This window comes from Quercus suber, unplaced genomic scaffold, assembly GCF_002906115.3.
Source record: "Quercus suber isolate HL8 unplaced genomic scaffold, Cork oak 2.0 scaffold_535, whole genome shotgun sequence".
NCBI classification, from domain to species: domain Eukaryota; kingdom Viridiplantae; phylum Streptophyta; class Magnoliopsida; order Fagales; family Fagaceae; genus Quercus; species Quercus suber.
The window spans coordinates 491767-518210 of NW_027069983.1; the positions used below are offsets into that span (position 1 = coordinate 491767).

General features: G+C 35.7%; 2 protein-coding genes across 2 annotated transcripts; both read left to right on the top strand.

Moving 5' to 3' along the window:
• The first annotated feature begins 7765 nt into the window (after window positions 1–7765).
• Window positions 7766–8476, top strand: LOC112032948 (uncharacterized). Its single transcript, XM_024065714.1, has 2 exons — window positions 7766–8130; window positions 8179–8476. Exons 1-2 carry the CDS (start codon window positions 7766–7768, stop codon window positions 8474–8476), a joined length of 663 nt encoding a protein of 220 aa, XP_023921482.1.
• A 6653-nt stretch (window positions 8477–15129) lies between these two features.
• On the top strand, window positions 15130–26444 carry LOC112032955 (uncharacterized). Its single transcript, XM_065763968.1, has 7 exons — window positions 15130–15284; window positions 19405–19654; window positions 20677–20800; window positions 21165–21490; window positions 21602–23318; window positions 25204–25457; window positions 26057–26444. The coding sequence occupies exons 1-7, from the start codon at window positions 15226–15228 to the stop codon at window positions 26126–26128; spliced, it is 2802 nt and encodes a 933-aa protein (XP_065620040.1). The 5' UTR covers window positions 15130–15225; the 3' UTR covers window positions 26129–26444.

Genomic DNA, 26444 nt, shown 5'->3' on the forward strand with positions numbered 1-26444 from the left:
GTCAGAGCCTCTCTTTTGTCGCTCTCTCTGCCTGTATATACTATGTACATCTCTCTTATATATTGTTGGGAAATGCTAACGAATGCTCTTAGGGCATTAGCTAATAATTTATTTAAAGAAAGTTTATATGAGAAAAGAAAAAAAAATGTTTTGATAGTCTTTTTCATTTCCCATAAAAGTGGTATCAAAACTTTCATAAAATGGGTTGTTAACCAATACTCTAAGGGTACTCGTTAGCATGACCCTATATTGTTTATAGAATGCTAATAAAGAAAATGAATTTTTTAAGTGGTCATAATTTTTAATGCATTCATTTTTATTTTTAGAAAATGTTAAGATTGTACTCTGTTGCCACACCTCCCTTTTTGGGGTTTCCCATCTATCTTTCTTGCGTTCACTTGATAGTTTTGGTATGTTGTTCTCACTTAATTGTTCAAAAATACTTGTTGAGAAAATATTAAATTTTGACATTTTATAAATTTCCTTTCTTTTTTTTCTTTTTTTTAATTTTTTTTTATTAAAACTAAAGTAGCAAGATGGAATAAATACTATCAAGAAATGAGGTATAATCTAAATAAAAAAAGTATGACATCTTTCTAACAAGAATTAGATACTCCTGTTTTAGTGCTAGTTACAAGACAAAAAGTTTTTAGTGATTTTTTTTTTTTTGGGGAGAATGAGTTTAGTGATCATTTAACTATTATTGAAGGGAATTAATCTAATTTTCTTAATTGAATAGTTTGGTTGTAACGCTTTGTTTGTTGTGGTGATATTGTTTTCTAGAAAATGGGTCATTTTTCAAAAAATATTTTTTATAAAACTATCTCATTTTTTTAATTTTAATTTTTTTTTATTGTTTGGTAGCAATCTTAAATGAGTTGAAAAATAACATTCTAACTTCCTTTATTTAATTTGCTGTGAGGTATAGTTGTTTTTCAAAAAAATTTGTGAAAAATAATTTCTAAAAATAAATCATACTTTTTTTTGTTGACCAAAGATAGTTTTCATTTAACTCATTTTTTCTGATGTTATGAAAACATGAAAAATTACTTTTACACAAGGTTTTTCATCGAAATAAATGGATTTTTATCTCAATTAAGTATCCTAAATAAAAAAAAAACACAATTAGGATAAGAATATCAAATTTTCACTTTCTATTAATTCATTGGAAAACCATATATAATTTCAAATAATTGCCTCTAGCTTCTACAAAATATTTAAACTAGAATTTTGCAAAAATCTTTAATCCTAGACCTTTTGATGCAGAAGTCAAGTCTTAGATTAATTTATTGGAAGGATTCAGTAGTCCCAAAATAGCGTCTCTTAAACGATTTAACTGAAGATCAATGTAAAGATACAAGCCATATATCCTTTCAAACTTTAGGAGATTATCCGTGTTGTGGATAATAAAGCTCATAAATGGTCAAAAGATTTTCCTCATCAAGAGGATGAATTGGAAAACTTCACAGAAATTGTTTTAGAGTCCCAATAAATATTTAAGGAAGGCAAGCAATAGGTATGGGGCGATCAAAGTTTAAAAAAAAAAAAAAAAAAAAAAAAAACTTGCATGGAACTCGAGTTCCAAAACGTCACTATACGGCTCAAAGATTTTTTTTATTTTTTTTTAATTTTCAGTTTGTTATAACTCAATTGTCCAAAAAATCGAGTTTTGAATTGAAACTCGATTTTTAGAAAATCAAGTTTCAAAACAAAGACATTTCCCTAATTAGTTTGAGAAATGGGGAAAAATACTGGATTTAAAAATATATATATATATATATAAGGCAAAATCCCATTTTCTCCACAAAACACTTAATAAACAATTAAAATTGGATGGATATTATCACTACGCACCGTTAGCGTAATAGTTATTTCACAAGTACAAAGTTCTTATAGAGTGTGAAAGTCAATAAGAATTAGGGTTCAAGTCATATATACCTAGATTATAGTAAATTTTACTATAAGTCAGCATCCTGACAAATACAGCTAACCAAAAAAAAAAAAAAAAAATCTGAAGTTGTAAGTTGTAACATCATAGTACTCCCAGAGGACATTATCTTGGGAATGTAATGCCCCTTGGACATAACATTGCCCTTCAAGTCTTCTAAAGATGGATGGAAAAAACTTTGAAAATCTCTTGGACTTAACATTGCCCTTCAAGTCTTACAAAGGTGAACGGAAAAAACCTTTGAAAACCTTATAATTTTTTGTGTGTAGTTTATATAGATGATATTCTTATGTTCCTAAGAAAATAGAGAACATTTTTTTTTTGGTGAAAGATTTAATAAAAAATAATGAAATATCCTCTCTCCAAAGAAAATTGAGGTAGAAAAAGGAACCTATAGTTTTTATGTTCAGTTTTGAAATCTATTTTCCTAAAAAGAAAAAGCTAAACCTATCCTTGAAACAAATGTTTCACATATGAAATTAAGAGGATTTCCATGTGTGAAATTGTCATGGCGGCCTGGAATATTTTAGAAGTAACTCATGAAGGAAGTGAAACTTTTGATGATTTATATATATGTAAAATGTAATGATATTTTGAACTTTATTTTTAACCTAGTGAGAAGATTCCTGTGAAATATTTAGGAAAGTCATGAGGTCCTTTCCTTGAAAGATACGAACTCAAAATTTACGGTTAGACTAATTATAAGGACCTTGACTAATTATAAAGGCGTTACTTAGCCTCAACCTAAAATGAATAGGTCAACAATGAAAACTATAGAGGAAAAGGCTAGTGATTCCTCTTACGATAATAACCTATTAGATGATGACCTAAGGTTCCTTGTCAAGAAGTTTAGGAAATTCTTCAAGGTTAGAAAGGGTGAAAATAAGAAAGAACCCCTAGAGAAAGAAAGAGAATAATACTCAAACTATCAAATGCCATGAGTGCTCTGACTTCGAATATATTCATGTAGAGTGTTCAAACTATAAGAGAAAGTCATGAAGGTGACTCTTGAGTGATAAGTCAAATAGCGAGGAGTCTAAAGACTCTCCGTCGAGATTGGAAACTATGTGACCTTTACAGCCTCCATAGGGAGTAGAGATGAATTTTCATGATCATGTTTGTCATCTATATTGGCAATATAGATGACACACATGATCATGAAAATTCATCTCAGGAGAATGCTAGTGGCGAGGAATGAGGATGGACTTTCAAGTAACCTATAATAGGAAAATTTTTAGATACTTCCAGAGTAATGATACTCCCTCCTTTTACATTTATTGTGAACCCTACCATGACTCTAATAAGTAGACCCCATCATAAATATAAGAGGAGGAAACACCATTCTCCGTGATCCGAGAGTATTTAAGAATTACTCCCTACAATAAGTTTTCTAAGAATTTCACAAAAATATAGAAAATATCTATGTAATCTTTTAAAAAATTAATGGAGTTCAGAATAAGAAGGAGACATTAGTGGCTAAACTAGATGAAGCAAATAAATTGGCTAAAAAATAAGTTCAATTGATGATCATGAACTTGATGACTCTTTAAAAGCATGTGATGAGTACTTGTCCAAAACGAAAAGGTAACACTAGGAAAACTTATCCAAAATTTAGGAATAAGATAAACCATCTCAATCTCATGGTCGAATTTTTGCTCATTTGGATCGCCTTAAATAAGTTTAATTGATGAACATGAACTTGATGACCCTTTAAAAGGAGCATTTGATTGAACTTGTCAATGCCCTCTAAAGAATTTCAATTCCTTCCAATGGAAGAATTCTGAGTCCACCAATAAACACTTCACTCCTTTTGACTCTCCCCACCTACAAAATAAAAAAATTCGTGCTATATAGATGAGAATAGATTACTTGAAATGAGTGATCATTCATATTACTATCTTATTCCAATTTATATTACCAAATAAGCGGGCCAAAATGAGGATATACTCCTTTTACTGAAACTTTTCAGCAAAATGCCCTATGTCTAAAACTATTTAGGGATACGCCTCTGTTTTAAACTCGATTTTCAAAAAATTAAGTTTCAATGAAAAACTCGATTTGGTGAAAATAGAGTTATAGGCAATCAAACTAATAAAAAAAAAATCTTGCATGGAACTAACTTATTATAATCTCGTGTGAAGGAAGACAATTTACTTTTCTGTCTTTTTTACATATTCTAACTTATAAGTGAATATTTTTCTTGTAGTCACTGAATTATTACAAGTGTATGAAACAATCGGTATCATTGTCCAACTTGTGTTTGACAAATAAGCAAAAACAATGCCAGATCAAGGTGAGACTATGTAGTTTTATGGCCAACGGGAGAACTATGGCTTTGTAAAGGGCTAAAGAAAAATTCTAGTACTACAATGAATTTCATATCTATTTTCATAACTATCTGATGTGATTGAGTGTGATTGATAAAAAAAAATAAAAAATAAAAGTAGCTGGTTTATATAAAAGTGATAAACAGCCAATCACAGTTTGTCACATAAAATAATTGTAGAAATAGGTGTAAAATTGACCGCAGTTCTAGAATAACTCGTGTTAGAAGTATTTTTTTTTTTTTCCTTTTCTTCTGAGAAGTCTGAGAAGAATGTTAGAAGTGAAATTAAATTGAAGAGATACTGGCCACAAAATTAGAGTAGATATAAAATCTAATGGAAATGGCAATTGACAAAAAAAATTAGAGTATATGTAAAAAATATTTGGACTTTTTTTGAACTTATACTTTAACATATTATATAAATAACATGCCGCAAGCCCGCGACTACTTAGCAAAACATGATTCTCAAAAAAAAAAAAAAAAAAAAAACTGAGCAAAACATTAAAAAAAAAAAAATCTATACAATAATCATGAGTTCATAAGTTGTCAGTCAACACTTTTATTTATCATAAATTTAATGTGATTTTATGCATAGTCTCTGTCTCGCGGAGTCGCAGACACAAAATTATAAAAATCAATTTATGCTTTTTTGGAAGGAATGGAAAAGGGGTGAAAGTAGGATAGAGGAAATAATGACAGAGAGAAGGGCGTTGGGAGAGGGGTGGGGAAGGAGCTAAAGGAGAAAAGGAAGGGAAAAAAAAAAAAAAACGGAAGGCGAAACCCTTTTTCAAGCCGCCAAAATGAATTTGCACATAAGTTTTTTTTTTTTTGAGAACATTTACACAAAAGTTTGAGGGATTAAAAGAGGGAAAGCTGATTACTAAAGTTTTTTCATTTCTAAAATTTTTAAAATTGGTTTCTCATCTTTAAATTTTGCAAAGATATTTTTCAATAGTTTTGTTTAAGGAAGAAAATAGGGAAAAAATGAACTTAAAAAAAAAATTTGGAGATAATATATATTTAAAAAAAATTTAGGATAAGGAGTGAAACATTTTCAGTAGTTTAAGAACAAAAAATGAACATTTTAAAGTTAAGAAACAAAAAAGAAATCCATAAAAATTCAAGGACGAAAATAATATTTTAGCCTACAAATTTACATATGCCTTCATTCATTTTTCTTTTTTCCCCCTCTGGCCTCCCTCCACTTCATCCTCCTATTTCTTTTTCATCCCTTCAATTTTCTTTTATCTATTACTAATCAACATTTACCTTTTACCTAAGTAGTTTATTTTAGTTTATTTCACCAATTTTTCTTCTAAGGATTTATTTAATGGTTTAAAATTTTAAATACTAAATGATGATGCACAGAAAATCAGTAGGCTGAATGCTCCGGGCTTCAATGGGCTTGTGGTTGCTTGGAAGGGCTAAAAAGAAAGAAACACAAGATCAAAGGTGACCGGGGTGAACCGGCCAAGAACCCTCTGATGTTTAAGTTAGTTTTCTCTCTAGAACTCAAGAATTTCAACTTCAGGAGTGGTGGAAACTTACCTTCATTTGATATGGATGAGTCTTTTTATAGTGAGATTTGGAATGGTTACTTGTTTAGTAACTTCCTCAATGTGTATGAAAGTTAGAAGATTTGGACTTAACCTCCACAATTGCTATAGAAGTTAGAAGGTTCAGTCTTATCTTTTACAACCTCCATTAGAAGTTAGGAATTTAGTGGGAAGTTATTGCGATGAACAAGGATTTTGCTCATACTTCAAAATAGTAGAATGTGACCCGAATTATAAGTTTTTGAACACAAATTCATTCTAAAAATTTCTAAGTGTTGAGAGGTCGTCCAGGTGCTTCTCTGATGGACGACCTTCTTATATTGGGATAATTTTTTTGGACTTGGACGACACTATGGACGAACTGAAGATAGTCCAATTTTTGGTTCACCATCACTAAAAATGATGAGCCTCAAAATTCTAAACTCATAAGAGAAATCTAGAAAAGTGATATTTATAGACAAATTTATATATGAAAAATGATTTTTTTAATAACTTAAAATAATACTTTGCATATTTATTTAGCAATGAAAGAGTATATAATTTGGCCATTATGAACATTTTTTAAAATTATAAAAACAACCTTGAACATTGATAAACATCTTACTTGGAAAAAAATAAATATTTTTATTTAAAATTAAGTACATCTAGTAAATTTTTTTTTTTTTTTGGGGGGGGGGAGGGAAAAAAAAATTCAATGTCTTATTAGTAATTTTCACAAATAAAAGATATTCACGAATTGATATTTCTATCAAAAAAGCTAGAGAATTAAAATTCTCACATTTCATAAGAAGTAAGTGTGCATCTAATTCATTCACTTGACAAAACTAACTCACCTCAACGTCTATTTTGACTCGCAGGTTGATTAGGCTTGGGTTGATAGTTTTTTCAACCCATTTATCCAACCCAACCTACCATATATAAAAATTTATTTTATTACCATCATTTTAATTTTCTAGTTTGATTTATTTTGATATTTTAAGCATTAGTTTTGATAAATTTGAAAATTTGCAATATAATTTAGTCACATTATATTAATTATAATAATTCATTAAAAAATTAATAAAATAATAATTAGTGAAAGTTCATTTTTTACACAACACGAAACATATAACCACAACTCACCTACCTAACCCTAACTCCAACCCAACTCAACGTCAATTGGATTAAAAATTTCTCAATCTAACAAGCTCTAATTGAGTTGAAAAAAATGGTCCAACTAGACTCAACTCGATTCATGCACGCGCCCTCGAGAAAATTCCAATATTCTTTTTTTGAGCATATTCTCAAGATTCCAAAATTCATCATATAAATAGTTAAACACACACCTACATGTAATGCAATTAAAAAAAGGAGCCTCCACGTAGACCCGAATCATACAAACTGAAAAGTCACAGTTATTGAGGAAAGCAACGACCTTGACTAATTATAAAGGAGTTAGTGGGTTCACTTCAAACCTATGGGCTTACTTAGCCTCAACCTAAAATGAATAGGTCTATAATGAAAACTATAGAGAGGGAAAGGCTAGTGATTCGTCTTATGACAATAAACTATTAAGATGATGACCTAAGGTTCCTTGTCAAGAAGTTTAGAAAATTCTTCAAGGTTAGAAAGGGTGAAAATAAGGAAGAACCCCTAGAGAAAGAAAGAGAATAATACTCAAACTATCAAATGCCATGAGTGCTCTAACTTTGAATATATTCATGTAGAGTGTTCAAACTATAAGCAAAAAGTCATGAAGGTGACTCTGAGTGATAAGTCAGATAGTGAGGAGTCGGGCCTCTCGTGCTTGAGTGCATGTAGAAGCAGGGTGTAATCTTGTAGCCATTTGCAAGAGATAGTGTACCCCCCTGAGTAAGGGTGTGTGGTGGTCCTCTCTCTCTCTGAGAGGAGTCTTTCCTTACTCAACATAGTGGTAGAATCAAGTAGAGGAGTAGAATGGCAGAGGAGCTTGAAAGGTTGTGGAGTAAACTGTCATTTACAAAGGAAGAGGGTGAAGGAATTGAGATTGATTTCAATTGTACCAAAGCAGCAAGGGAGATAGGGAAGAATTGTGTGTTAATGAAGATCTTAGCTCACAAAAATATAAGCATTGGGGCACTTAGAAAAAACATGAGAATGCTTTGGAAACCCAACAAGGGTGTCCAAATTTCTGAAATTGATGAGGATTTATTCTTGGTGGAATTTGGGGATGGTAGGGACAAGAAAAAAGTTTTGGATATGTGCCCATGGAGTTATGAAAAGCAGTTGGTTCTACTCCAAGAGTTCGATGGGAAATTTACCCCGAAGGAGGTTGAGATCAGGTAGGCACCTTTTTGGGTCCAATTTTTCAACCTTCCCCTGAACTGTAGAACGAAGGAAATAGGCCTAGCAATTGGTACCAAGCTGGGTGAGGTGTTGGAGATAGATGTCCAGGAGTTTGGGGTTCAATGGGAGATGTGCTTGAGGGTGAAGGTGCGTTTAGACGTGACCAAAAGGTTGGTTAGAGGTAAAAAGATCACAGTGGAAGGTGGGGAAAGTAGGTGGGTCAATTTCAAGTATGAGAGGTTGCCTAACTTCTGCTACCGGTGCGGTTTGCTGAACCACGCTCTAAAAGATTGCCTAGAAAATGATGCTGAAAACAAGAGCACAGAGGGGGAAGTGCTATAGTATGGTGCATGGATGAGAGGCGACATCACAAGGAGATATGTGCAAGAACAAAACAAAACGGGTATGGGAAGAGGAGCGGACGCAGATACAAGATGGTGGGGCCTCGGAGCTGAACCGAAAAGAAGGAAGGTGACTATTAATGCAAATGAAATCTTAGTGGGCATGGGTGAGGCTCATGGCTCGAGAAAGCAAACCTTGGAGAAGAACCCGCTGACACAACAGAAAGCTCAGGCTGGGGAAGGTGTGATAGCATCAGAATTATACACGAAAATGGGATAGGCGATGGGATGGCTGAAAAGAAAGAAGAGAAGATGATGGTTTTAGGAAATGATGCATCGGTCCAAGCCAAATCTCAGACAAATGGGATAGAGAGCATGACATGGGACAAAAGTATTGATCAGAGGGAAAAAGTAATGATGAAAGAAAATCTAGTGCCAAAGTTAGAGGTAAAAAATGGGCCTTTTGGTCCTATGGGCTTGAAGACCGAATCAGGTCCTTTGGCCATAGTTTATGATGAAACAAAGGGGTGAACTAAGGAAAAATTGGGCCAAAACAGTAAGCACTGGAAACGTTTGGCCTGAGAGGTTAAAAAGGAATCAAAAGGGGAGGAAAAAGGGCCTAAAAGCTTGAAGTGTGAGGGCCAAACCCCTTTAAGTGACTTAAACCCAAATGTGCTAGATACAAAACGCAGAAAAGATAGGAGAAATGAAGGTAAACAAATTAGTTGTAGCTCTAATGTTGATACGACGATGGTTGGTGGAGAGGCGGTTGCTGCAAGGCAGCACCGCCGAGCCTCATGACAATCCTGGCATGGAATTGTCGAGGCATGGGGTCGGCCTTGGCAGTTCGGACTCTCGCTGATAAGGTGAGAACAAAGGACCCATTGCTGGTCTTCTTAACAGAAACGAAGACAGGGGAGAGCAAAATGAAGGGAATTATAAATAAATTGGAGTATACACAGGGCATTACGGTTCCTAGTGATGGAAAAAGTGGAGGGCTAGCGATGATGTGGAGGAAGGCTCAGATATCAGACTTAGAAGCTGTTCAAACTCCCATATAGATGTGGAAGTCCATTCGAGCTCGGCACCAATTCCATGGAGAGCAACGGGTTTCTATGGGCACCCCGATTAAGGTAAACGTTTTATCTCGTGGTAATTGTTGGAATTCCTTAAAAATCAGTATACTATGCCATGGATAGTGTTTGGTGATTTTAATGAAATTATACAGTCAAATGAGAAAATAGGGTGGTTGGACAAAGATGCTAAACAGATGGCGGAGTTTAGGGACTGTTTGAATCGATGTGAGCTATGTGATTTAGGCTTCATTGGACAGAAGTTCACATGGTGCAATGGGCGGGATAGGGAGCAGCACACTAAGATTAGGCTTGACAGAATGGTTGCGAATGAGGATTGGTTGAGATTATTCCCTGAGGCGAGAGTGAGGCATGTAGCGATGTCCATTTCTTATCTTAATGCTCTCTCTCACACGCAAACAGCCCAAAAAACAAGGGAGGAAACGTTTCTTTTTGAAGCAATGTGGACAAGGGATGAAAGATGCAGAGAAATAATAGAGGGGGCTTGGGAATTGGATCATATGGATTTAAAAGGTGGCATAAGGGGTAGAATTAAAAGATGCCAGGAACAACTGCAAAAATGGAACTAGATGGAGTTTGGGAATGTTAATAAGATGCTGAAACAAAAAAAGGAGAAACTTTAACAGTTGGAGTTATGGGATAGCTTACATGGGAATCCAAAGGAGATTAAGAGGGTGAGAAAGGAGATTAATGAGATTCAAGTTATAGAAGAAATGATGTGGAATCAAAGGTCCAAAACTCTTTGGTTAAAATGGGGTGATAAAAACACAAAGTTCTTCCATGCTACCGCGAGCCAAAGACAGAGGAAAAATTGGATTGTTGGGCTGCAAGATCTGCATAGGGTTTGGCAGGAAGATAAAGAGGAAATCGAGCGAACCATTTTGGGTTATTTTGAAACCATTTACAAGTCCGACCAGCCAACTTGTTTTGAGGCTAGCTTGAGTTCAATAACTACCTAGGTTTCTACAGACATGAATGAAGAACTACTTGCGAATTTCAAGGCTGAGGAAGTGTGGTATGCCTTAAAGCAAATGCACCCAACAAAAGTTCCCAGATCGGATGGTATGTCACCAATCTTCTTTAAACACTATTGGAATATTGTTGGGTCAGAAGTGGTCGATTGTGTTCTTTCTTCTCTAAATTCGGGTAGGATGTCGTGTAGTCTGAATGAAACATATATATGCCTTATCCCAAAAAATTACAGAATTTAGGCCAATAAGTTTGTGTAATGTGGTGTATAAACTAATCTCTAAGGTTCTTGCTAATAGATTGAAAAGAGTGTTGGGTGCAGTGATTGATGAGTCGCAGAGTGCTTTTGTCTCTGGTAGACTTATTACCGATAACTTGCTTGTAGCCTTCAAAACCATGAATTGCATTTATCAAAGAAAAAAAAGGGAAGGAAGCTCTTATGGCCATAAAGCTTGACATGAGCAAGGCGTATGACAAAGTCAAATGGGTGTACTTGGAAGCTATGATTAGGAAGATGGATTTCCATGAAAGGTGGATATCTCTAATAATGATGTGTATAACTACGGTGTCCTACTCTGTGCTGATCAATGGCAAACCAAAAGGGAAGATTACCCCATCAAGGGGGTTACACCAAGGTGACCCTATATCTCTTTACTTGTTCTTATTATGTGCCGAAGGTCTATCGACGATGATCAAAAAGGAGGAAAGGGAGGGGAATTTAAAGGGGATTGCTGTTAGTAAAGAGCTCCAAGCATTACTCATATGGTGTTTGCTGACGATAGCATAGTGTTTTGTAGAGCCACAAGGGAGGAATGTGATAGGGTTTTAAAAGTACTTGAGGATTATGAAGGGGATTCGGGACAGAATCTTAATAAGGAAAAAACCTCTCTTTATTTTAGCAAGAACACTAGCAGGGAGATTAAGGAACATGTGAAGGAGAAGTATGGTGCTAGAGTTGTCTAGCACCATGAAAAGTATTTGGGGCTACCACCGCTTGTGGGGAGGGGAAAAAGAAAGGCTTTCAATTGAATCAAGGACCAAGTGGGGAGAAAAATAGCTTGTTGGAAGGGTAAGCTGCTTTCTCATGCCAGTAGGGAAATTCTCATTAAGGCGGTTGCTCAAGCAATGCCAACGTATACGATGAGTTGTTTTAAACTCTCGGACATGTTGTGCAAAGAGCTGAACGCCTTAATGTGAAACTTTTGGTGGGGCCAAAAAGATAAAGAAAGGAAAATGGCTTGGATCTCATGGGAGAGGTTGTGCACTCCAAAGGCGAAAGGAGGGATGAGATTTAGGGATTTAAAAGCTTTCAATCTGGCGCTATTGGCTAAAAAATGGTGGAGAATGTAGCAAAATCCTAATTCTCTTGTCCATAGAGTGCTTAAAGCGAAATATTTCCCGAATAGTGTGGTTAGTGTGGTGGAGTTGGGAAGTAGGCCTTCCTATGCATGAAAAAGCATATGGACAGTGAAAAAGGTGGTTGACAGTGGATCTAGATGGTGCATAGGAAACAGGAGAGGTGTTTGGATTCGGAAGGATAGGTGGATTCCATCCCCAAAATCATTCAAAGTGACAAGCCCGGTCAGAACCCACTTGGGAATGGAGTTGGTGTCGAGCTTGGTGGATGTACATAGGAGGGGTTAGGATGTGGGAAAAGTAAGAAACACGTTCCTTCCTCATGAGGCTGAATTGATTCTGAGTATTCCTATCAGTGCTAGACTTCCAAAAGACTCCCTTATATGGGCTTTGACCTTAAATGGAAGATTCACAGTAAAAAGCGCATACAATGTGGCCCAAAAAGTGCTGAAAGTAGAAGGGTGTAGAGGGGAGGAAGGGGGCATCTCAGATAGCACAGGGATGAGGGATATTTGGAAGATTGCTTGGCGCTTGAATTGCCCAAACAAAATCAAACATCTTTTCTAGAGAGCATGTAAAAACATACTGCCCAGCAAATTAAGCCTGAAAGCACGTGGAATTGGCAAGGAAGGAGGGTGCGACATTTGTGGGTTGGGAGAATCTTCGGGACACGCCTTGTGGAGCTGCAAAATGGTTGAAGCTATGTGGTGCAATACCAAGTTAAAACTTCCTTGTTTTAGTGACGCCCCAAGTGATTTGATTGATATTGTGTGGGAAATCAAAAATAGGTATGTAGGGGTCAACTGGGAGTTGTTTGCAACTACTGTGTGGGGGCTTTGGAACAACAGAAACTAAGTGAGACATGGAGGACAATGCAAAAGCCATGAGGTGATTGTGAAGGAAGCCGCAGACTATTTAAAGGAATACAAAGATGCAAACATATACGTGGAAACTACTACTATACCTGAAGCGGTAATGTGGAAGCCACCAAAACAGGGCTAGTACAAAATTAACACTGACGAGGCAACTTTTGATGATATTAAGTGCTGTGGCGTCGAGGTGGTTATCGGAAACGAAAGAGGTGAAATAATGGGAGCACTGAGCAAGAAGTTTGGGCTGCCTCTGGGTGGATTGGAAGCTGAAGCAAAGGCAGTTTAGGAAGGTGTGGCACTCGCGTGGGACCTTGGATTAAAAGAAATCATTGTTGAAAGTAATGCGCTGTTGGTGATAAACTTCCTAGCGAAATAGAGTGGAATGCCAAGTTCTATAAGAAAAGTGGCTAAAGGAATTTTGGAGGATTTGAGGAAGTTCAATGCTTGGGAGGATAACCATACCCGTAAGAGTGGCAATATTGCAACTCATATCATGGCTATGCAGGCCAAATTTCTGAATGTATGTAATATCTGGGTGGAGGATACTCCACCTAGTATTGTTGCTCAAGTTCAAATGGACGTAGTCCATTGTATTTCTATTTCAAGTTAATGAAAGTTTGAACGGACTGTTTATCCAAAAAAAAAAAAAAAGATAGCAAGGAGTCTAAAGACTCTCCATTGAGATTGGAAACTATGTGACCTTTACAGCCTCTAAAGACTCTCTAAAGTTTGCATAAATTCATTTTTTCATTTCTAAAATTTTATAAGTTCGTTTTTCATCCTTAAATTTTGCAAAGATATTTTTCAATAGTTTAAGGGGGAAAATAGGGAAAAAATGAACTTAAAAAAATAATTTGGAGATAATAATTTATTTATTTATTTTTTTAAGGATAAGGAGTGAAAAATTTTCAATAGTTTAAAGACGAAAAATGAGAATTTTAAAGTCAAGAAACCAAAAAAGAAATCCATAAAAAAATTCAGGAACGAAACTAATATTTTGGCCTACAAATTTACATATGCCTTCATTCATTTTTCTTTTTCCCCCCTTTGGCCTCCTTCCACTTCATCCTTGTATTCCTTTTTCATCCCTTCAATTTTCTTTTATCTTTACTAATCAATATATACCTTTTACCTAAGTAGTTTATTTTAGTTTATTTCACCTATTTTCCTTCTAAGGATTTGTTTAATGGTTTAAAATTTTCAAATACTCAAAATTATAGATACTCAAAATTCTAAACTCATAAGAATAAGAAATCTAGAAAAATGATATTTATAGACAAAATTATATATGAAAAATGATTTTTTGATAACTTAAAATAATACTTTGCATATTTATTTAGCAACGAAAGAGTATATAATCTGGCCATTATTGACATTTTCTAAAATTATAAAAACACCCTTGAACATTGATAAACATCTTATTTGGATAAAAATAAATATTTTTATTTAAAATTAAGTTCTTCTAGTAAGCTTTATTGGGTGGGGGAAGGGAAAAAAATAGGAATTTCAATGTCTTATTAGTAGTTTTCACAAATAAAAGATATTCACGAATTGATATTTCTAATCTAGCAAGTTAGAGAATTAAAATTCTCACATTTCATAAGAAGTAAGTGTGCATCTAATTCATCGACCTAACAAAACTAACTCAACTCAACGTCTAAGATTAGTATTCATGGGTTTGTGGTCGGATTGAATTAGAATTTTATTTTGACTCTCAGGTTGGTTAGGCTTGGGTTAATAGTTTTTTAAACCCATCTATCCAACCTAACTTACCGTATATAAAAATTTATTTTATTGCCATCATTTTAATTTTCTAATATGATTTTTTTTGGTATTTTAAACATTAGTTTTGATATGTTTGAAAATTTACAACATAATTTAGTCACATTATATTAATTATAATAATTCATTAAAAAATTAATTAAATAATAATTAATGAAAGTTCAATTTTTTACACAACATGAAACATGTAACCACAACTCACCTACCTAACCCTAACTCCAACCCAACTCAACGTCAATTGGATTAAAAATTTCTCAATCTAACAAACTCTAATTGAGTTGAAAAAAATCGTTTAATTGGACTCAACTCATTCATACACACACCCCTTGAGAGAACCCCCATAAATTTTTTTTTTTTTTGAGCATATTCTCAAGATTCCAAAATTCATCCTTTAAACACACACCTTCGTGTAATGACATTAAAAAAAAAAAAAAAAAAAAAAAAAAAAAAAAAAAAAAAAAACGCCTCCTCGTAGACCCGAATCATACAACCCGAATCCGAATTCGAAATCCACGTCATCAAAGATTGAGCTTTTGACTCGCATGTTAACTATATTCTAGCTATAAATAGCACACTCACGCCACTCTCCCTCATAATCTCGTTCATATTTTTCACTCGCCTCGAAAATTTTGGGGGGCAAACGCCAAAGCGGGGCAAAACCAAAGCAGAGCATAGAGATGATGAGAGAGGAGGTTATCAGCTCTGGAGGGACCATTGATCCTGCTCCTGCTGCGAGGTACCCTACTCTCTCTCACTCTGTGATTTCAATTTTTGGTTTTGTGTTTGAATTCTATGGAATTGAATGAAATTAGGGTTTTTTGAAATTTAGCTCAGTGAGATGTAAATTTAGGGTTTTTGTTGTTTGTGCAAAGGGATTGGTAGAGCTCTGTTTGGTGGCCGAGGAAGTGGAGGAAAGGAAATGGGAGTTGAATTCGAGGTCTGGCATGCATTTTGGAGCTGTAGATGTGGGGGTTAGGAAAATAGGAAACTTGGGTTTAGCTTTGTCAATTATTTGGTGTGTGAAGCTTAATTGGGTTACTGATGTGTATGTGTGTGGTTTAGTTGAAGTTTTGGGGGGGGGGGGGGGGTTGGTTCCAAAACTGTAAACAATGTAGTGTTCCTTATTGGGCAAGTTGTATTGGTGTGTATATACTATATAGGGAAATGTACACCTGCCTGTGTGCATGCTTGTGGTTTAGTTGAAGTTGGGGGCTTAAAACTGTATCGGTAATAGCTTAATAGCTTAAGCTTTTGCAACTATACAAATAATGACGGTTAAATTACCGATTCTCTCAAAAGCTTAAGCTATTAAGAAATGGTGAGTTTAATCACTTAACCCTCACTTGTAGGCTCAAACTCTCTTTTAATAGGTGAGGCCCAACATGTGAGATTTTTAACATTTTAAATGGGAGGTAGAGTGAAGACAATGATCGAACTCAGGATCTCTTGCTCTGATACCGTGTTAAATTATTGATTTTTCCAAAGCTTAAGCTTTTGGGAAAAGAGAAAACCCCTAATTTGTAAAAATTTGAAAGAAAAAAAAATCCTGAGATACAAAATTAAAAAGAATGAGAGATCAGTTTGAGAGAGAGCTGGCGAAGAAGAGAGTTTGAGGAAGGGAGGGGGGGAGCAGTAGTAAATGTTGCCTTATGTGGAATGCTTGGTATATGACCATACAGACATGGAAGTATTGAAGCAGAGGGAGATGAATAACCGGTATTTGAGCTTTTCCACGGCGAAAGTTGATTGTGGTTGGCAATCTAGGCAAAAGTGTCAACTCACTCAGTGCCTAGAAAGTATGGACACTTCATTTTGGGTGCTGTACCCGCATCAGACATGGGACACATCTAGGACATTTTTGCACCTATGTCTCAGTCGTATCTTTTTTTTTTTTTTTGAAAAATTGCGGGACACGGGAGCAAGGTAGTCAAAGGCGAAAGGCGACCTTAAGGCTCCAAGGCCTTGTATTGCCCGAGGCGTGAGGCGACAAAAAGGCGCTAGCCTGAGTAAAGTGAGGCACCAAATTCTTAATATATTTATTGTACATATAGAACTTAAATCATATGTACCTGGTGTATTATAATATTATAATGAAGTGTTTTTCAATGTCTAGTGTGAAGAAATTTGGTCTATCAAATTATTTCAAAATAGGATTAACGTGGTTTAGGCTCTATTACTTAGTTCTAACAATACGGTTTACGACAAGCTTCTATATAACAATAAGTCTTACAAAACAAATTTGTAAAATAATTTAACTAACAATAGGTTTTATAACATGCTTTTGAAATTAATAATCTAAAAATAGGTTTCACAACAAACTTCTATAAAAAAAAAAATTAAAAATTAAAAAAAAAAAAAAAAAAAAAAAAACTTGAGGTTCTCGCCTTAGCACCTTTTTCATGGCTTAAGGCGGTTGCCTTGCTCACCTAGGCTCTAAAGTTGAGCGCCTCACTAAAGGTGCCTTGCCTTAGAGCCTTTAAGGTGCCTTAGTGGCGCCTTGACTTGCTCAGGCACCTAGGCAAGCACCTGGCTTGCCTTTGACTACACTGCACAGGAGCAACACTTATCTTTTATTTCTTTTTAGTTTTAATCATGAACACTTATCTAGTTATCTTTTATTTACTCTTTTAGATCATATTCTTTGTTTGTATTCTAATTTCTAAATATAATATATTAGTCAAGAATTCACTTTATTATCTTTTATTGCTCTTAAATTGATATATTTAACATTATATGAAAAAATAAATGCTTAACAATATTTAAAATAAACATAAAAGTATATTAAATAATTAATTCATTTACATATCCCTGTTGTACTTGTATCCTAATTTTTTAAAGCATTGTTGCCGTGTTGCACCCGTGCCCATATCTGTGTCTGTGCTTCAATANCTGCCTTAAGGGTTTGTTAAATTAGTGACAATATCCACATCTTCCTCATAGTTTTTCAAATAATTTGGTTATTCCTGTAATTTTAGAGAAAAAGAAATGAGAAAATGAATCTTTAGGTCATAGCTAACTGTTAGATATTTCTAGAACATATGTGATGCCTTTCAACTATATTTTGGTGAGAAACTTTTGTCCATACTATTTCTAGACTATTGATAGAATGGTTTTGAGTTCTTTGAGCTCCCTTAGGTTTGATGAGAAAGCAGTAAATCAACCACAAGTTGAAGGTGAGTGATTTTGATGCTTTAACACCATCTTCAAATGTTTCTCAAGGAATCTGGGCCTAGCTCTTTGAAATGAGGCTGCCAAGGCTTTCACAACACAAGATTATTAAGGGGAGAAGAAAAAGTCAATCTTTTGAAGAAGTCTATGGAAACACTTTTGGAGAAAAATCAGTTTGTGATGTAGAATTGGTCTCAAGATCATCATTTAACTCTGAAGTTACATACACAATGTTATGTGGTTAAAATCAGTCACAAGCATCTATTAATCGAAAAATTATAATAGGTACTCCCGGAGTGCATTGACATGGTGTTCCCTCCTCTCACATTCATGGTAGATCCCACCATGAATGTGAGAGGAGGGAGCACCAATTACCATACTCCAGGAATACCTTTTAATAACACCTGCAAATTAACTTTCAGTCCTATCCTAGGGCTACCTTTAGTTCTTGGGTTATTTTCTTTTCTTTGCAGCTTTGCCACATTAAAGAATTTGCTGCGGGATTAAACTGCAGTTAGAATTTGTATAGTTAAAGTTATAATGAGGACATGGTTTGTTGCATTTTCATATGCTTCCAGTTCACTAAGAAGGTTTGCTCTTGTTTCTAGGAGATGCTTAAGTTCTTATACACAATCCTAGTAGCATCTTATAAGTGGTGTGAATAGTTCGGGGAAGATTGCTTGGTCCTCTAGTAGCCATGGCTGATGTGGGTATTTTGGACAAAAGAAACAGGAATTTTTTATAGTAGAAGAAAAAATTGAACTGCTAAAGGAGAGTTGTCTAATTAATATTTTTTCATTGCATGCGTATCTCAATATATGAGGATTGATTTCTCTGGAGCTTGAGCATCTACTTGTATCTATGTTTTAATATCATTGTTCAATTTGGAGCCTTGTCCCATTATGTTTGACTTGGCTGTTGTGGAAGGAGAGAAATGGCCATATTTTTGAAGATACAGAAAGATCAATGGCCCAGTTGGAATCATTGGTGATTCAAACTTTGTTTGACTTGTATTGAGCATGGGGTCTTACTGATAGCATTCCCCTCTAGATTTCAGTCACTTAATTTTTGTGCATAATTCTTTTAAATTACCGTGTGCTCATCATCGTGAGTATGAAGCAATCTATTCTATTAATAAAATACCAATACTTGATTAATAAAATACCATTATTTATAATAAAAAAATTACTGTCTTGTACTTCATGAGCATTGGATGGTTATGTTGTAGATATCAACGAGATCCAGTAGTACCTTTTATCTTATTATTATTTTTTATAAATTATATATCAACTGTTGAGAACATTCCAGCTTTTCATGTGACATGATGAGGTAAAACAGTTTCATTGGGGGCCTTGTCACCATTCAGGTTTAAAATAGCTTTCACCTCCTCATCATTATTGAATCTACTTGGCTGATATAGCATGCTTTATAATGCTCATTCTTTGTTAACAACAGTCTCTACAAGTTCATGAATCCTTCCTTGCAATTATAGTTGCATGCAAGCCATTTGTTAAAGTACGTCATTTTCATGGAGAAGAGTATTGTACCTCTGTAAATTCAGGTTTAAATGATGTCTATGTAGATGACACTATGTCTTTTCTTACACCACTGATTATGAATTTTGCCAAGTTCAAATTTATTTATACGTTCCTTTTGCGAAAAAGCTTAATGATTTTATGCAATATCAGTTCTGCTGGGGCATCCTCTCCTGCTGTTCCTACAAATGTTGGCAGTAGAGATGGTTCCAGTCATGGTCATGGATCCAGGGCAGCTTCTTTGTCATGTGTTGGGTCACAACCACCACGGACTTCCTTGAGCACAAGTGCTGGTGGTTCAGCTTTTGGATCATCAAGACCTTCATGTAGACCATGGGAAAGAGGGGATTTACTAAGGCGCTTGGCTACCTTTAAGCCTTTGAATTGGTTTGGGAAACCTAAGGTTTGAACTTGGCTTGGCCATGAAATTTTGTCTGTAAATCTATTTGTGATTTGTGATTTGTGGATTAAGATATATGAAAATCCCAATATGAGAGCATAGTGGCACACTTATTTTGCTAAAAAATGTTGTATCATGTAGTAAAATTGATTGATGTCACTATATGGAGAACATGCTTAAGATTACCAATAATAATCATTAGAGTTTTAATTATTGAGCATGAAACCTATAAGTCAAATGAAAAATGAACATTTATTATCTTAAAACATTGTTTATTGTAAGCAGGTGGGCTATATGTATAAACCAAGAGCCTTGTAGCTCAACTAGTTGGCACCTCCTGGGTTTTCCAACTAAGACATCCAGGGTTCTAATCCCCCCTCCCCTTTTTTAACTATCAAAAAAACATGTAAAATGATGCTTTTGTATGTGCTTCCTCTGTGTGTTACTTGCACGTGGTTTAGTAGGTCAGTTCATATTCAAGAAGCGGTGCATCTGGAATTTCTGACAAGAATGCTATTAAGACATATATAGACTTACATATAGAGTTACACTTGCAATGCTCACTTTGACCCCTTGCACATGCCTCCTTGGGATATAAGCAAATAGGAGCTGGACAAAAACAAGTAGACAAACATACACAGGATTGTCCCTGGCCATAGCATGCTAAGTTCCTAACAGTCCCTAATCCTATTGTTTAAATTTCGATCTGTATTAATACATGATACTAAGATACCAATAGACCATGGGTCTCTTTAATAAAAAACAGCAACTTAAAACTATAATTTGAAACTTGTGTAGAAATCCTTTCTTGACCGTAGCTTTGATTGTATTGTTCATATCTTGAAGTAAATTATAAATCTAGAATACTTTTTGATGCTTTGGTTAATGTGTCTCATAGACTCTAAATTAATGGTTAGCACATGCAAAAATTAACATTTAATTCTCCAAAAGTTTTATTTGATTTCATATATAGAATTGAGACAACTTTGAGGCGTTCTCATGGTTTCCTTTCTGATTTCTTGCAGGCTGTTAGTTCATTGACTTGTGCTCAGAAGGGTTGGATGAATGTTGATGTTGATAAAATTGAATGTGAATCATGTGGTGTATACTTGAGTTTTGTGTTCTTACCATCGTGGGCCCCTGCTGAAGGTTAGCTAATTCTATCCTACTGTCTTTCCTTTTTTTTTTTTTTTTTTTTTTTAATCTTCTCATGTTATACTATTGGGATATTTATCCAAAAAAGAAAAAGTTATACTCTATGTAGGGTGAACCTTCAAATCATCGAACCTTAGGACAACCTTGAACTTGCATCATAGTGGGAGTCATAGTAGTTGCACTCGTTTCCCTAGTCCCAGTTGTAGTGATATTATTTTCATATTTCAAATATGTTTATCTATTTGTTGGTTCATCTTGTTTAAACGAACTTTATTTGATGATTCAGTAACAGATGAATTAGCTTGTCCTAGCTAATATTTCCTTTCCTTTTCTTTCCTTCTTTCTTTTGTGGCTGAAGTCCAAAAGGCTGGTGAAGCCTTTGCCAAACAGCTGGATTCTGCGCACAAAGTCAGTTGTCCTTGGAGGGGAAATAGCTGCCCAGAAAGCTTGGTGCAGTTTCCTCCAACCCCTCAATCTGCCCTGATTGGGGGATACAAAGATAGATGTGATGGACTTCTGCAATTTCAATCTCTTCCCATTGTGGCCACATCTGCAATTGAACTGATGCGGGTTTCTCGGGGCCCACAGGTTGACCGCTTTCTGTCAGGGGAAGTAGATATTAAACCAGAGAGTATACCAGAACTTGAAAGCTCTCAGGATGGAGCATTGTGCTTATATTCTCGGGTAAGATATGTTTGTGTGCTTTCTGCTGGCTGTTAACACTTATTCATTCTTTACTTTTTCCATTAATCTACATGCTCATGTATTTCTAATTTTGTCTCTGTCCTTTGGCAGGCCCAGAAGCTTATAAGCGTCTGTGGATGGGAACCAAGATGGCTTTTAAATGTTCAAGACTGCGAAGAACATTCTGCTCAATCGGCGAGGAATGGATATTCAGTTGGCCCTACCCAGCCTCAGCTCCATCTATCACAGGATCCTGGATCAAGCAAGAAACCACTGCCTGGGGCAGCTAAAAGAGATACTGGGAAGAGTAAAGTGTTAGTTAAGGATTCTAGATGTGAGTCCAGGTCACCTTTGCTTGATTGTGGCTTATGTGGTGCCACAGTTAGGATATCGGATTTCTTAACAGTTACTCGACCTGCTCGGTTCACTCCCAACAATATTGATATTCCAGATGCAAGCAAAAAAATGGGATTGACACGTGGGGTAAGTGCAGCCAGTGGAATTAGTGGCTGGGTTGCTGCTGATGACATGGAAAGAGAACATACTGAAGACCGTGATGAAGTTGCAACCACAAATGATGGAAAATTGCAGACAAACCCAGATGTTGATTTGAACCTTACGATGGCAGGAGGTTTACCTTTTACTCAATCGGGCAGGATGTCTGAAAATATTCAAGACGCAGCAGATATGGGACGGGACCTCATAATTGGGCAGCCTGCAGGCAGTGAGGTTGGTGACCGTGCAGCTTCATATGAATCACGGGGTCCCAGCTCTCGTAAGCGGAGCTTGGAGAAAGGTGGAAGCTCAGATGATAGGCCACACTTAAGGATGCAACAAGCTGATAGCGTTGAAGGCACTGTCATTGATCGTGATGGTGATGAAGTCACAGATGGCAGACAATATTCAGCTGGGCCTTCAAAACGTGCTCGTGACTCTGATATTTTTGATACAAACTGTTCATCATATCATAGAGATTCATCTGGTGCTGGTCCTAGCCAGTCAATGGGCTTTGAACTTTACACAGAAGGCAACAGAGTTGCATCATTTCGATATGGAAGTGACCAACCTATAGGGATCCAATCAGCTAGGGATTCTACACGTGCATCATCAGTCATTGCAATGGATACTGTTTGCCATAGTCCAAATGATGACTCTATGGAAAGTGTAGAAAATTATCCAGCAGATGTCGATGATGTTCACTTCCCCTCTTCTAGTGTATATGGAAATCTGGACATGAATGATACATCGGAATTGAATTATAGTAACCAGGCTCAGCAGAGCATTGGATTCCAACCAGCCGCTGCAGTCCCAGGAGAAATGGGTGTTAGTAGTACAAATGATGGGGAAGAGATTTTCAATGCAGAGACTGTGACTGCTCAAGCTAGGGACGGGTTAAGTTTTGGAATTAGTGGAGGAAGTGTTGGGATGTGTGCTAGTCATGAGGCAGAAATTCAAGGTGCTGATGTATCTGTCCATAGAGCAGATAGTGTAGTTGGTGATGTCGAACCTAGAGTAGAAGATGCTGAAAATCAGGGCCAGACAGGTGAATCTGCTCCAGATCCTGGACTAATGGATGAGATTGTCCCTGATGAAATTAATAGGGAGGATCCCCATGGTGATAGCCAGGAAATGTTATCTAGATCTGTTGGAAGGGCTGATAGTGGCTCAAAAATTGATGGTTCTGCTAAGACTGAATCTGCTGAAAGTGGTGAAAAGATAAGTCAAAGTGGCAAGTTAGTACCTGAGAACAATACCCATCCTTCTCTTTCTTGCAACGCTAATATGTTCTCTGGTTATGAAACAACCAAGAAAGAGGTCATGAATGCTGGTAAATCATCTTTTACAACAACTTTGCATGTAGAGTTAGATTATGCAGTTGCAAATGGTGTAGGTAAATTTTGTGACTTTATTGCTATCCACATTTTTAGGTTCTTAGTCTTCACTCTCATGGTCTTCTTTGATAGTATATGAAACCAACCCAACCTATAACATGTGTAAGAACCAACCCAACCCACATGGGTCAGGTTGGGGCTTAAATGTTTCATGCCTTGCAAAAAAAAGGGGGGGGGGGGGTTTCATAAACTATTTAAGCCCCTTTTTTCCATTAAATTATTACAGTTAACATAATGTGCCTAAATTATATTCTAAATTTCCAAATTCATCAAAACTAATTCTCACAATACCAATAATAATCAAACTAAAAATTAAAATGAGTGTAATAAAATAAACTTATAAATATGTTGGGATGGGTCGGGTTAGATGCGTTTATCAACCCAAAACTGTGACTAAAAAATAGTTCCAACCCAAGGTGTTGTGTTGGTGGGTTGGATGCACCCCTGGCTGTGTCCCTAGTTTTGATAGTCAAGATGTAGTTTAAAATGGCCAAAAGAAAATTAAAAGGATTTCAAGTTTTAGACAGTCAAGAAAGGCCCAAGAAGAAAAGACATCAGAAATTTGATATGGTAACCATTAGGTCAGCTTTGATTTTTACTCATCTAAGCCCTTACAGCTGGTTGGTCATTTGAAGGCGATTCAGATCAGTTGATATGCATTTATCACACCTTAGGTTATGAATATGACCACAAACTTTTTTTTTACCAACAATGGAGCTAGATATTAAAGAAATTCAGATTTGTTTCCCTATCTAGTTTCACATATTTTATAACTATTTTAATTGAAATATTATTGTGGGTCCTTTTATTTCTGTTGGCTTGATTTTGAACCTTGGAAGTTGAAACCAGAAGTGTATTATGTACATATACACATACAGGTTTGGGTAATAAAATCCAGATCGGGTGTCATATTGTTTCTTGTCAGTTATTTTGGGATTTATTACCTACACAACTACCTTGGACAAATAGAAACACACAGATACACACTTCACTGAGTCACTATTTGAATTTTTCCCAGTGTAATTGAAATGTAAGGATCCACATATTATGGACATAGCCTCTAATACAAGCATGCATTGACGTGAAGCAGCATGGAGTGTCTCACCTGATGGGTAACAAGCATTTTTATGTGGCTTCTGCTTCTTTTTCGTATGCATACATTTCAATTAAGTTTTGATTGTATTTCTTCATTTAGTTTTACTATATTTTGAAACAGTTTCTTCATTGTAATTCAATCTTATGTACATTGGCCTGCCAATGCAGTTGCCAATGAGCTCTAGCTCAAGTGGTACCTTCTTCCCTTATGAGTATTAGGTGGAGGGTGAGGTTGCAGGTTCAAGACCTACTGGGTGTGTAACTTACCAATCAAAAAAGGAAAAAAACAGGCCTGCCTATGTAGTCTAGATGAACTGTGATGGAAACTATCAAAATATGTGTCATTTGACCTAAGACTCAAACAACTGTGCTGCGTTACCTTTTTGATTCTGTAATATGTTAAATCTGTAATTAGAAATGTGTCTTCTGCATAGAATATGTGGTTAAGCAGATCCCAGATTAGTTTTAACTATTTTTGCCCTCCTCATTCTCTATTTAATTTTATTTTGGGTTTTCAGTTAGTTTCTGCCTTGTTGGAATTGGTAATATCCTAATCTCAGTCTCAGAAATGAAAAATGCCATTGAGTTGTCCATTAAACCTAGTTCATTTAACTACACTTGCCAATGTTATGTATTTTTCCCCCTTCAGTTAAAGCTTTAAGATTTTACAGATTTGTGCTCTCTTACTTTTTATGGGTGATGCATGAACACAATTTGCTTTTTCAGGGATTCCAAAAGGGGAAAGCAATTATGAAGAAGCCATGGAATTTGATCCAATTGTCCATCACAACCAGTTTTGCCCCTGGGTGAATGGAAATGTTGCAGCTGCTGGTTGTAGTAGCTATTGTTCCAGCACCAGTGGTGATGCTATTGCAATTTGTGGGTGGCAGCTGACCCTAGATGCACTGGATGCTTTGCGATCACTGGGAAATATTGCAATTCAGACGGTACAGTCTGAGTCAGCAGCATCTTTGTATAAGGTTTGTATTGAATTTTCTCCCCTCCTATGAAATAGACTGTTTAATTTCTCTGTTTTCTTTAAGCAACTTGTTTGACGTTCTCAATTTTTTTCCTCTTTTTTTTTTTTTTTTGAAATATTAACTGCAAATAAATAAATGTTGTGACTTGTTTAACTCACTCAAGTGCTTTTAAAGATTATATCAATGCATAAAACATGATGTTTTTTGGCTGAAATTTAACACTTGGACAGCCACTTCCAGGAGCAGGTGTTGGTTACAGATAATTTACCTAGCAGGAGTAAGGAAATCTATGTGTATACCCTATTTTTGTGTACCATTTCTAAAAAGGAAAGGTGTCATATTAGCCTTTAGTTATTGAAGCATATAGAAAGAAGCTTTTTATTTCTGGTTTTTTGGAAGATAAAAGTTTCTCCCTCCCTAGTACATTGCCTGTGTACATGGGGTGTATGCTCTTACAAAATTTTCAATAAATTAGACTAGGGAAAAAAAAAGATAGAAGTTTCTCTTCTCTTTGCAAGGGGTGCATCTCTTACAGTTGTTGCAGAGAACAATTCACTAAATCCAGCATTATATGCAATGATTTGGATTTGCTCTTGCAGGATGATCACCGGACCCATGGCCAAAAGCTCCTTCAACACCACTCTATAAGTAGAAGCCACGGGCAGCTTTGAGATTCAATCTGAAGAGTGAGAGTCATTCCAAAAAGCAGATAATTTAACTTTTTAAAGTGATTGCACGACGGCTTTCTTTAGTCATGTATCTTTCTCAATTAAACTTTGTTGCATTAGTTTGATGTTGCTGCTTCTTGAAAACAAAAAAATAATGATCCTTATACTGAATCAAGAGATGATTATGAACCTCCAACTCTGCTTTGTCTCTGCTAGTGCATTGACTCTTTGTGGTAATTTAATGAAGTGTTTATTTGTGGAACATGAATGAACCCGAATGCAGCTGAAGACGTGATCTATAAAATAAGTAATTAATCAA

Bases quoted from the DNA above. Each gene is read 5' to 3' on its own strand.
- LOC112032948 (XM_024065714.1), top strand. From the start codon at position 7,766: ATGGCAGAGGAGCTTGAAAGGTTGTGGAGTAAACTGTCATTTACAAAG. The intron at 8,131-8,178 runs GTAGGCACCTTT...CCTGAACTGTAG, and splicing joins CCGAAGGAGGTTGAGATCAG to AACGAAGGAAATAGGCCTAG.
- LOC112032955 (XM_065763968.1), top strand. From the start codon at position 15,226: ATGATGAGAGAGGAGGTTATCAGCTCTGGAGGGACCATTGATCCTGCT. The intron at 15,285-19,404 runs GTACCCTACTCT...ATGCAATATCAG, and splicing joins GATCCTGCTCCTGCTGCGAG to TTCTGCTGGGGCATCCTCTC. The intron at 23,319-25,203 runs GTAAATCATCTT...TTGCTTTTTCAG, and splicing joins GAAAGAGGTCATGAATGCTG to GGATTCCAAAAGGGGAAAGC.